Source organism: Loxodonta africana, chromosome 8 (assembly GCF_030014295.1).
Source record: "Loxodonta africana isolate mLoxAfr1 chromosome 8, mLoxAfr1.hap2, whole genome shotgun sequence".
Lineage (NCBI taxonomy): Eukaryota > Metazoa > Chordata > Mammalia > Proboscidea > Elephantidae > Loxodonta > Loxodonta africana.
Genome location: NC_087349.1, coordinates 11,045,875 through 11,058,632, shown reverse-complemented (window position 1 = coordinate 11,058,632; position 12,758 = coordinate 11,045,875). Strand labels below are relative to the sequence as shown.

The window sequence follows — 12,758 nt, the reverse complement described above, 5'->3', positions numbered from 1 at the left end:
TATGTATCTGTTGTTGTACCAGCACCATGCTATTTTGACTACCATGGTGGTATAATAAGTTCTAAAATCAGGTAGTGTGAGGCCTCCCATTTTGTTCTTCTTTGGCAATGCTTTACTTATTCGGGGCCTCTTCCCTTTCCATAAGAAGTTGGTGATTTGTTTCTCCATCTCGTTAAAAAATGCTGTTGGAATTTGGATTGGGATTGCATTGTGTCTGTAGATCGCTTTGGGTAGAATTCACATTTTCACAACGTAGAGTCTTCCTATCCATGAGCAAGGTATGTTTTTCCATTTATGTAGGTCTCTTTTGGTTTCTTGCAGTAGTGAATTGTAGTTTTCTTTTTATAGGTCTTTTACATCTCTGGTTAGATTTATTCCTAAATATTTTATCTTCTTGGGGGCTATTATAAATGGTATTGATTTGGTGATTTCCTCTTCAAAGTTCTTTTTGTTGTGTAGAGGAATCCAGTTGATTTTTTTATGTTTATCTTGTATCATGATACTTTGCTGAAATCTTCTAATAGTTCCAGTAGTTTTCTTGTGGATTCTTGGGGGTTTTGTATGTATAAGGGCATATTATCTGCAAATAGATAATATTTCTTCTTCCTTTTACTTTTACTTCTTCCTTACCGATTTGGATGCCCTTTATTTCTTTTTCTTGCCTTATTGCTCTGGCTAGGACCTCCAGCACAATGTTGAATAAGCAATTCTGCTTTCTTATTTCACTCTCTCTTACATAGGCCTGAACCCGTTGCCATCATGTCAATTCCAACTCATAGCGATACTATAGGACAGAGTAGAACAGCTCCATAGGGTTTCCAAGGCTGTAACCTTTACAGAAGCAGACTGCTACATCTTTGTCCTGGCTGGTGGGTTCAAACTGCCAACTTTTCCGTTAACAGCCAAGTGTTTAACCACTGCAGCACCATGGCTCCTTACATATGGCCCAACCCTCCCCAAACTTCAATTCTACCATCTACTTAGGACTCCCACTGTTACGGATTGAATTGTTACCCCCAAAAACATATGTTGTAAATTCTAACCTCTATGCCTGTGGTTATAATCCTATCTGGGAGTGGGCCACCTTTATTAATGAGATAGGATTAGTACAGGGTTGTCTGGAGTCAAGATATAAAAGGAGCAGATTAAGGAAGCGGAGATGCAGAATAGAGATACTAAGCCACATAAACATTGCCCAGGAGTAGAAGCTCAAAAGAGACAATAACTTTTCCCCAGAGCCAACAGAGAAGGAAGGCCTTTGACTAGAGCCAGCACACTGAATTCAGGACTTTTAGCTTCCTAAACTGTGAGAAAATAAGTTTCTGTTGTTAAGGCCACCTACTTGTGGTATTTCTGTTATAGCAGTACTAGATAACTAAGACACCCACCAACCTCACAAAATACAAAGTCTGAACCTGACTCACTGACATTCCCCAAAGCCTGGTTCTCCCTCGTCCTCCCTGCTTCTGCTACGAAACTCCACTTCCTAGACTCTTGGGACGATGGAGCCATTTGGCCGGTCCCTTTCCTGGCTACAGTCAATCACTGGATCACCACATCTTGCTGGTTCTGCCTTCTTTTCTCCCCTTGCCCACCCCCTCTGTTCTCATAGCCCCACCCAGCCACGCCTGATTTCCCTTCCATTGAGCTGTCATTCCAGGTGGCTTAGGAGCCCCTGGGTGGCAAAAATGGTTAAGCACTCGACTACTAGCCAAAAAGTTGGCAGTTCAAGCCCACCTAGAGGTGCCTTGGAAGAAAGGCCTGGTGATCTGCTTCTAAAAGTTCACAGCCTTGAAAACCATGTGGAGCAGTTCTACTCTGCACACAGGGGTCATCGTGAGTCAGAATTGACTTGATGGTAACTAGCAACAACTAGATGGCTTAATCATTCTTTGAAAACACAAAACAACTTCTACAACAAAAAGACAAATAATCAAATTAAAAATGGGCAAAAGATATGAACAGACATTTCACCAAAGAAGACATTCAGGTAGCTAACAGACACATGAGGAAATGCTTGCGATCACTAGCCATTAGAGAAATGCAAATCAAAACTATGACGAGATACCATCTCATCCTGATATTACTAACACGAATCAAAAAAAGAAAAAATAACAAATGTTGGAGAGGCTGCAGGGAGATTGGAACTCTTATGCACTGCTGATGGGAATGCAAAATGGCACAACCATTTTGGAAAACGATGTGGCACTTCCTTAGAAAGCTGGAAATAGAAATACCATATGATCCAGCAATCCCACCTAGAGAAATTAAAGCCATCACACAAATAGACATATGCACAACAGAGCAAAATACTGCCCAGTCCTGTACTATCTTCACAAGTATTGTTATGCTTGAGCCCATTGTTGTAGCCAGTGTGTCAATTCCTCTCATAGAGAGAGGGTCTTCCTCTTTTTCGCTGGCCCTCTACTTTACCAAGCATGTGGAGGAATGGGATACTACGCAACAATAAAGAACAATGGTGAATCTGTGAAACATCTCACAACAAAGATGAATCTGGAGGGCATTATGCTGAATGAAACAAATCAATCACAAAGTGACAAATATTGTATGAGACCACTACTATAAAAGCTCATGAAAAGGTTTACACACAGAAACAAACAATCTTTGATGGTTATGAGGGAGGGAAGGGGTGGGGAAGGAAAAACACTAACTAGATAATAGAGAAGTCATCATGACTTAACCTAGGCAAAGTCATAGAAGCTTCACAGACACATCCAAACTCCCTGAAGGACTGAGTTACTAGGCTGGGGGCTGGAGACCATGGTCTTGGGGGGCATCTAGCTCAACTGACATAACATAATTTGTAAAGAAAATGTTCTACATCTTACTTTGGTGAGTAGTACCTGGGGCCTTAAAAGTTCATGAGCACCCATCTAAGATACTCCACTGGTCTCAACCCATGTGAAGCAAGGAAAAAATGAAGAAAACCAAAGACACAAGGGAAAGATTAGCTCAAAGGACTAATGGACCACAACTACCACAGCCTCCATCAGACTGAGTTCAGCACTAGATGATGCCCGGCTACCACCATCAACTGCTTTGACAGGGAGCACAAGAAAGGGTCCCAGACAGAGTGGGAGAAAAATGTAGAACAAAATTCAAACTCAGAAAAGACCAGTGAGAGACTAACTTGAATTGTAAACTTTCACTTAAAGCACAATTTAAAGAAATAAAAGAAAGAAAGAAATCAAAAGACACATTGCATTGGGCAAATCTGCTGCAAAGGACCTCTTTAAAGCATTGAAAAGCAAAGATGTCACCTTCAAGACTAAGGCGCGCCTGACTCAAGCCATGGTATTTTCGATTGCATCATATGCATTCGAAAGCGGGACAATGAATAAGGAAGACTGAAAAGAACTGAAACCTTTGAATTGAAGAATATTGAATATACCATGAACTGCCAAAAGAACGAACAAATCTGTCTTGGAAGAAGTACAACCAGAATGCTCCTTAGAAGCAAGGATGGAGAGGCTGCGTTTTACATACCTCAAACATGTCATCAGGAGGGATCAGTGCCTGGAGAAAACACAGGGTCGGTGGAAAAAAGGAAGACTCTCAACGAGATGGATTGATACAGTGGCTGCAACAATGGGCTCAAGCATAACAATGATCGTGAGGCTGGCGCAGGACCAGACAGTGTTTCCTTCTGTGGTACCTACATAGAGTTGCTACGAGTTGGATTCAACTCGACAGCACATAACAACAACAAGTCAAAATAGTGGAAAGATTTTCAAGTAGTATTTTTAAATCATTAAGTTATAAATAAAGTTGACTCTCTTCTACTTGATTTTTTTAGATGGAGAAACCCTGAGAGTATGGCCCCTGGACACCCTTTTAACTCAGTACTGAAGTCAGCCCTGAGGTTCACCCTTCAGCCAAAGATTAGACAGGCCCATAAAACAAACAGTCCAAACACATGCAGTTCAAGCAGGTATATAAGACTAAACAGGCACACCAGCCCAAAAGCAAAGATGAGAAGGCAAGAAACTGGACAAATGGAAATGGGAAAGTCAGGGCTGAGAAGGGGGGAGTGTGGACACATCATAGGGTTCGCAATCAAGGTCATAAAACTATTTATGTATTGTTTAATGAGAAACTAATTTGCTGTATAAACTTTCACCTAAAGTACAATAAAAAAAGTAAAATAAAACACAAAACAAACAAAAAGCACTACTTTCTTTATGTTACTCTTCTGCTCAAAATCTTCAAAGGCTTCCTGTTGCCTCAAGAACAAAACCAAAAAGCTTTAGTCTTGTCATCAAGGTGACTTTACAATATTGACTTAATCCTCTGTTCACACCTTCACCTGCCCCACCTTCACTGTGGAAATGAGCCAAGCTCAGCCCACTGTAAATATCCCTGCTTCTTCGCCTTTGCATTGGAACCACCCCCCAGAGCTGGAACACTCCCCTAGCCACCTCTCTTCCCCACTTTCCCAAGTCCTAATGATTCTCCAGGCTGGTCCCCTGGACCCTGCACCTCGGTGGGATTCAGCCCAGCCAAATGATGTCCACCACCAGCTGGTGAGGTCCAAAGCCCCTTCTAGGCATCAATCTTCCTACCAACCTCATGAGATGGGTATCCCAAAAGCCCCACTTTACAGAGGAGGAAACGAAGGTACAGAGGGGTTAAGTAACTTCCCCAAGGTACACAGCTGGAAGGAGAGGAGTGTATTACTCTGTTGTTATATGTCTTTTCATGAGTGTGATTATGACCTTCTCGAGGACAAGGACTGTGGCTTCCTCCTCTCTCTTTTTTTAACATGGCTTCCAGTAGTAGACGTAAAGACTGATATAGAGGAGCCAGGAGTCAGAGTGAATTCGACAGCAACTGGTACTGGTACTGGAGTAGGTCTTGTTTGCTCATTGTTGAGGATGACAATAACAGTACCAATCCTCTCACACTTCTCCCCCCGCCCATAATCATCCTCAACATCCACCCTTCACCACATCTTCTGCTCCCATGGGACCTTGCATTGCTTTCTGGAGAAATACTTCAGTTACTTCAGAACTGGGTTGTTGTTAGGTGCCATCAAGTCGGTTTCGACTCATAGCAACCCTGTGTACAACAGAATGAAACATTGCTCAGTCCTGTGCCATCCTCACAATCGTTGTTATGGTTGAGCCTCACACCCCCCACCAGGTGCTGGCTCTGGGTTGGCCTGCTCCTGCTCACTGGCTACTCTCCCATGCTCAGCTCAAGGGTCACCTCCCCAGGGAGCCTCCTGCCCTTCCAAGTCAGGGTCAAGTGCTCCGTCTAAGTACCCCATCTAGTCAGTGCACAGATGGTGATGTGGGAGTGCTTTAGTGTGTGCGGGTGATGAGGAACACTGGATTCAAATCCTGACTCTTAGGTGTGGGACAGAGATCATGTTCTACTCCCTGTGCCCCAGGGTCCTCATCTGTCCCGAAGGGATAAAGATGGCACTGGCCTCCCAGTCATGCTACCTCTAGGACTTTACTTTCTGACTCCCCTTCCCCACCTCCCAGCCCCATCTTCCCATGGCATTCAGGGGAGCCTGCTCAATGCCATCTGGTCAGAGGGGCCTCCTCTGGTGACAGCCCCCACTCCTCACCTGCCCCCACCCATTGCTGCTCAATGTCATGTTCATCATGGACACACGGTCCACCTCCCTTTCTAGGAAGCTGATCAGGCGGGGCCGTGGCCTGTAGGCAGTCCCATTCGGTTCAAGGGGTACAGTGAACACCATCCACGAGATGGATGGAGAGAGCTGTGAGAATCAAACAAGGTCAGGATCCCAGTGCCAAGCCCAGCGGCTGGCCCAGAACGAGCAGTAAACAAGCAGTCTACATGTCTGATCACCGTAACAGGCCTGGTGGTGGTCTTCCTAGTGGTGACCTCACTGGGGGTCTGCAGCCACACCAGCAGAGGGCTGGCACACTGTGCTCAGTGCCCTTGCTCAAGATGAGAGAAGTGTTGGAGTGTGTCTATGGTGTGTTTACCTGAGCCCTGTGATCCTGCAAAACATTGAAGGTTAAGAAATCTCCCACCCTTTTGTGTTCCAGAAAACGGCTCAGGGCAAAGAGCCCCCTTTTCCGTAGGACTTAGATAAGACTCATGATGCCTCTTGTTCACCATAACAAGGCCAGACACAGACCTTTCAAATTCCCATTCTTGGCCTCCTAGATGATTAGCCGAACTGCTTGTCTCCACTGATCAATCAGAACAAAATGCTTGTCAACCAGACTTTACAGAAGCTTCTCTTCTTCCCCCAAGTCCTTGAACTGTGGCCCACCCCAGCCTGCGCCAGCGGGTGAGACAGTTGGCCTCAGTGTAGAACATTCTGTTTTATTATCTGATCACATCAATCTCTCACCCCACTCCTGACAGCTGGTTCTGCCCAGTCTTGTTTATTCTCATTTCCGTAACAGAAAAATCCTTCTTCCCTAACTCTTTGTTATGGATTGAATTGTGTACCCTCCAAAATGTGTCCATTTGGTTAGGCCATGATTCCCAGTATTGTGTGATTGTCCACAATTTCGTCCTCTGATGTGATTTTCCCATGTGTCGTAAACCCTATCCCAGTGATGTTAATGAGGCGGGATTAGAGGCAGTTATGTTGAGGTAGAATGCAGTCTACCAGATTAGGCTGTTCTTGAGTCAGTCTCTTTCGAGATATAAAAGAGAGAAGACAGGAGAGAGGAGAGGGACCTCATACCCCCAAGAAAGTACTGCCAGGAGCAGTTTGTTGTTTGGACCCAGGGTCCCTGAGCAGAGAAGCACCTAGACCAGGGGAAGAATGATGAAAAAGACCTTCCTCCAGAGCCAGCAAAGAGGGAAAGCCTTCCCCTGGAGCTGATGCCCTGAGTTTAGACTTCTAGCCTCCTAGACTGAGAGAATGAATTTCGGTTCATTAAAGCCATCCACTTGTGGTATTTCTGTTATAGCAGCACTAGATAGCTAAGACACTCTTGCAGATTTCTGAGATGGAAGCATTCTCCCTGTTGCAGTAGTCTTCCCTTTTGAATAAAGCCTCTCTCCATCTAAGTCTGGATTTGTTTTTATTTCATAAGTTGTCAACTACTGAGAAACAAAGGAGCTTCTATTATGTAAACGTTACGGATTGATTTGTGTCCGCCCAAAAGTAATGTGGAAGTTTTAACCCCTGTACCTGTAAATATGGAGCACTGAGGGTGTTTTTGTGTTTTTTTGAGGGTGTAGTGGTTAAGAGCTCAGCTGCTAAACAAAAGGCCGGCAGTTCAAATCCACCAGCTATTCCTTGAAAACCCTATGGGGCAGTTCTCCTCTGTCCTATAGGGTCACTGAGAGTCTAAATCGACTAATGGCAACAGGTTTGCTTTTTGTTGTTGTGGTTTCTTCACCTGTAAATATGATCCTGATTGGGAATTCTGGTTTCCTTTCATTATGTTAATGAGTTCATACCAGAATAGGGTAGGTCCAAAACTCAGCTCCTTCTGAGTGATCTCTTATAGAAAGAGCAGAATAGACACCCACAGACGGGGAAGACAGGCGCCATGTAAGAACCTGTCTACAAGCAAAGGAACGCCAAGGATCGCCGGCAGACACCAGAAACTAGGAGAGAGGCCAACAGAAGGAATTTTAGCCTCCAGATCTGTGAGAAAATAAATCCCTGTTGTTTAAAGCCACCTTCTTGTGGCATTTTGTTATGGCAGCACTAGGTAACCAAGACAGTGCCCTAAACCAGTTACCATCAAGTTGACTCCAATTCACGGGGATCCCATGTGTATCAGAGTAGAACTGTGCTCTGTACGGTTTTCAATGGCTGGTTTCTCAGAAATAGATTGCCAGGCCTTTCTTCTGAGGCACCTCTGGGTGGAGTCCAACTGCCAACTTTTCAGTTAGCAGCCAGGCATTAACCACTTGCACCGACCAGGGACTCCACAGTGCCCCAGCACTGGGTTAAGAACTGAAGACACAAAGACGAATCCTACCACCAAGTCACTCACAACGTTCATCTGACTCAGCAGGCCTGCCAGCTCCCAGGTGTAGGGGGGCTGACAAGGCAAGCTTCCCCCACCACTCACCGTGCCCTGCTCTAAGGCCCTCTGGATGTGCGCGGTATCCGCCACCGGAAACCAGACCTCAGCGATGAGGCACTGCTGGGTGACGTCGATGTTGCACAGGTTCAGGGTGTGGTAAATGGCCTTCATCTTCTGCACCTGGATGGCCCACGAGTGCCAGTTGGCAGCCACCTCCTGCAGCAGGCGTTGGCGGTGGGACTCCGTTTGGGTGATCACCTAGCAAGGCCCAGGAGAAACAACACACAGAGAAACAGGGAGTGTGTGGCCATGTTTGCAACAATGTGGTGAAAACGGAGGCATGCCAACTTCAGCAGTGCCCCTGCTCTGGGCTTCCCACTCTGGGGCAGCTCTAGTCTGGCAGTTAAGTCTGAGGAGCAATTCATCCCCCTACTAGAGGTTAACCCCTTGGGCAAAGATCGTATCTTCCTCATAACCAGGAACCGGTGGCTGTGGAGTCAGCTCAGACTCCTGACAACCCCGTGAGTGTCAGAGTAGAGCTGGGCTTCACAGGGTTTTCAGTGACTGATTTCTCAGAAGCAGATCACCAGGCCTTTCTTCCAAGGTGCTTCTGGGTGGACTCAGACCTCTAACTTTTCAGTTAGCAGCCAAGCTCGTTAAACACTGGCACCGCCCGAGGACTCCAAATTCCTCATTGTCTCACCAAAATGCTTCACGTACATAACCCCTCCAATATATGGTAAATGAATGAATGAAGGAAGGAATGAATGGCTGACTTGGCCCACAGAGAATTTATTTAATGGAGGTTGATATTATGTTATGGGGACCAAACAATTAGAGTAAGCTTACCCAGTAACATTTACACAGGGCTGCCCAAGTCATAGTCAACATAACCGTAAGTTTAACATAATTTGTTTTCCGTCCTCCTCATGAAGTTTTTTAAAAACCAAACCTGGGGAATTTGGATAAAAGAACTTCAAGGGTAATTGGTTCAGGGAAATAAAGTCTTCTTGACAGGAGACAAGGAAGGGGGAGGATTAAATAATGAAATTAAATACATATTTCCTGTGAAGGTAAAGATATCTGTCAGCCTGAGAGTTTTTAAACGCACACATTCACACCTAATTTCCAAACCAGCTCACTGAGGATCTAGAACTTTGCTGACCTACATGGTAGCCACATGCTAAATTTAAACTAAATAAAGTTTAAAAGTCAGTCCCTCAGTCACAGTAGCCATGTGTCAAGTGCTCCATAGCCACGTGCGGGCATGGCTACCATATTGGATGGAGCAGGTTACACAACATTGCTGTGACCACAGAAAGTTCTATAAAACAGTACTGAATGTACAATTTGAAGTAGGCCCAGATCCTTTTAGCAATGCCTTTCAAAGCTACTGTGTATTAAAGTGTTCTAATCATAAGAGTGTTACCTGCCACCCTGAATGACTATGGCAAGAAGACTTTACACGAAGACATGAATTTGGGGTGTCTTCCATCGCATGGTGGAATCACACCCATTATTTTTTACAAAAGTAATTGCTCAGCTCAAATGACTGGGCGGTTCAGTGGAAAAGGAATTGGTCAAGCTGGTTGTGCAATTAAATTGGCCAGTTAGTTGTCTCAGGGATGCGGCTGAGGCCCAGGCTGTCAATAAGGGCTTCCTTTAACCAGACGGGAGCCCTGGTCCCAGTGGTCAAGAACTTGACTGCTAACCAAAAGATCGGCAGTTCGAATCCACCAGCCACTTCCTGGAAACCTTATGGGGTAGTTCTACTCTGCCCTGTAGGGTCACTGAGTCGGAATCGACTTGATGGCAACAAGTTTGGTTTTGGTTTTGGCCGGATGAGGGTGGCCACCTGGAGGCTGATTAAGGCTGTGGTAAGTCAAAGCCTAGGCAAAAAAAGCATGACTGAAGTGAGGAAACATCACTGCGACTTCCAGCTCATTGAACATGGGAACCTCTGGAGCAGCAGCTGGAAAAGACAGCAGCCTTCCAGCCACCTTCCAGCACAGGCTGAGGGGACTTCCTTGGAAAGGGCAGAGGGAGTCCCCCTGCAGCCCCCACCCCAATCATGCCCCAGCCCCAGCAGGACGGGACTTCACACTCACAATGTTTAAGTCTTCCAGCCTCGTGTTGACCTCAGCCAGCACCCCTCTGCGCTCCGCAGCAGGCTCTGGACAGGGGTATATGGTGGCTCGAAACCTGTGTTTGATACATACCCAAGGCCACATGTGAGTTATCCTGAAAAGAGTCCTGCACCCCTTTTCTACTAAGCCATCAGGTGCTGACTTCAGGGGGATGGCAGCCTTCTAGAACAACCGCCTCCTTGGTAATGAGCAAGTGAGCCCCAGTCATAAGAATTCCTAATGATTCACTCAAATGTTACTTAAATCTGTCTTATGAATGAGCTTCACTCAAACCAGAAAACCTGTGAGCTATTACATAAAGAAGACTGCAGGCTTGTCTTGTCTCTTCTTTCACCCAGAATTCATCCTTGTATTAGTGTCCATCTTTACTGAGCCATTTCTGCCTACAAGGGGCTGGATATGAGGCCATTCTGTAACCTCAGAAAGAACTCAGCCACGCATTTGCCTATTCTTTAGCCACTGATGTGTCAGGGGCCCTGGTGGTGCAGTGGTTAAGTGCTTGGCTGCCAGCCAAAAAGATGGTTCAAACCCACCAGCCACTCCAGGGGACAAAGTTGTGGCAGCCTGCTTCCGTAAAGACGACAGCCTTGGAAACATGATGGGGCAGTTCTACACTGTGCTGGAGGCTCCCTGTGAGTCAGAATCAACTCAAAAGCACTGGGTTTGGTTTTTCCGTTTTGGTTTGGTTTGGTTAGCCACTGATAAGGGGTTTCATTGTTGTTAGTTCTGACTCATGTCGGCCCGGCCCCAGGTGTGTCAGAGTAGAACTGCTTCATAGGGCTTTCAAGCCTGTCACTTTCAGAAGCAGATGGCCAGTTCTTTCTTTCAAAGACCCTCTGGTGGGTTCAAACCAGCAACCTCTCAGCTAGTAGTCAAGCATTTAACTGTGGCACCCACCTGGGTGGACTCCAACGGCTCCAATAAGGGGCATGAGAGGGAATAAACAGAAAGGGTCAAAATGCCTACCTCCAGTTACCTTTACAGGTGTTTACTCAAGTTCTTTCCGGTCTAGTCCCTCAGGTACTAAAAGTCAGCTGCGCTTTCAGCACTACCTTGTCAAATGTGGGGGAGTGATCCTAAAATCCTAACTGGTCGAAGAGGCCCCAGCCAGGTGTGTTTGGCATCCAATCCCGACCCAAATGCTGACAGGACTGCCAACAGCCCCTCTTACCCATCACAGATCTTCCTGATTTTCTGCCTCAGCTGCTCTCCTTGGTAAAATATGATGAATATATTCTTTTTGATTTCTTCTTTCTGGAAAATCAGAACAAGTTAAAAACAATAATTTTCTGTCTAGTTAGAATACAATAGGGAAAAAAGTAAAGTCTTGTTTTTAAGTTTCACAAACATAACATAAAATTGGAAAAATTCAACTTCCCCCCAGTTCACTCTGGCTCATAGTTTATTACAGTTGGTGGCGAGTCCAAGGACGGCGACTGTACAGGGCCTCAGGGAGGTCACTAAAAAAACCAAACCAAGCCAGTTGCCATTGTGTCAGTGCTGACTCAGGGTGTGTCAGAATTTAACTGTGTGTCGGAGAACTGTGTTCCGTAGGGTTCTCAAGGCTGTGACCTTTGGGAAGTATATCACCAGGCTTTCTTCTGAGGCACCCCTGGGTAGACTCAAACCACCAACCTTAAGGTTAGCAGCTGAGTACCTTAACAGTTTGCACCACCCCTAAATCCTTGTCATTCCAGGTGTGTGGTCTGTTGACTGGTAGCACAGCGTCACCTGGGAGCTTGTTAGAAATGTAGACCCTCAGCATGTACCCCAGAGCCCCTGAGTCAGAATCAGCATTGAACAAGGTCCCCAGGTGGCTCGTGAGCACTAAAGCTGGAGAAGCTCTGGCCTAAACTGGTCACTTGTTCTTCATAATGACAACACGCTGTCCTCTAGTGGTAAACTGAGTTTCGTGGGGGAACGAACCAATTGTGAGGTGGTAGCATGGCGTAGTAGTTAAGAGTTTGGCTGCTATCCAGAAGGCTGGCAGTTCAAATCCACCAGCTCCTCCTTGGAAACCCTATGGGGTAGTTCTACTCTGTCCTACAGGGTCACTATGAGTCCGAATCGACTTGATGGCAATGGATTTTATATATATATATATATATATATTTTTTTTTATATATATGTTTTTTGGGGGCGGGGAGGAACAAGAGTCAGAAGGAGACCTGGTGGTGCGTTGGTTAAGAGCTCAGCTGCTAACCAAAAGGTCAGTGGCTTGAAACTACCAGCCACTCCGGGAGAAAGGTGTGGCACTCTGCTCCCGTAAAGATCACAGCCTTGGGAACCCTATGGGACAGTTCTGCTTTGTACTATGGGGTCACTATGAGTCAGAATCAACATGATGGCAATGGGTTAGCAAGAGTCAGTCCTTGAAACGGTTAAGCTAACTACCCAAAAGGTTGGCACTTGGAACCGACCCAGCTGCTCATTGGGGGAAAAAGGCCTGGCAATCTGCTCCCATAAAGATCACAGCCTAGGAAACCCTATGGGGCAGTTCTACCCATCACAAGTGGTCGATATGAGTTGAAATGACTCCATGCCAACAACAAGCAAGAGTCAGCCCTCAAATCAACTTTCAAATGTGAAAGAGGGAGAGAGAGAGAAG

At 45.8% G+C, this 12,758-nt stretch overlaps 1 protein-coding gene across 1 annotated transcript in view; it reads right to left on the bottom strand.

The window, feature by feature from the left end:
• The window catches only part of ATP6V0A4 (ATPase H+ transporting V0 subunit a4), a 64,522-nt gene that overhangs the window by 34,590 nt on the left and 17,174 nt on the right, over positions 1 to 12,758 (bottom strand). Inside the window, exons 7-9 of the mRNA XM_003420217.3 lie at positions 11,322 to 11,404; positions 10,112 to 10,205; positions 8,049 to 8,261 (exon numbers count right to left, since the gene is read on the bottom strand). Coding sequence (XP_003420265.1) covers positions 8,049 to 8,261; positions 10,112 to 10,205; positions 11,322 to 11,404 — 390 coding nt within the window. The remainder of the gene's footprint in view (positions 1 to 8,048; positions 8,262 to 10,111; positions 10,206 to 11,321; positions 11,405 to 12,758) is intronic.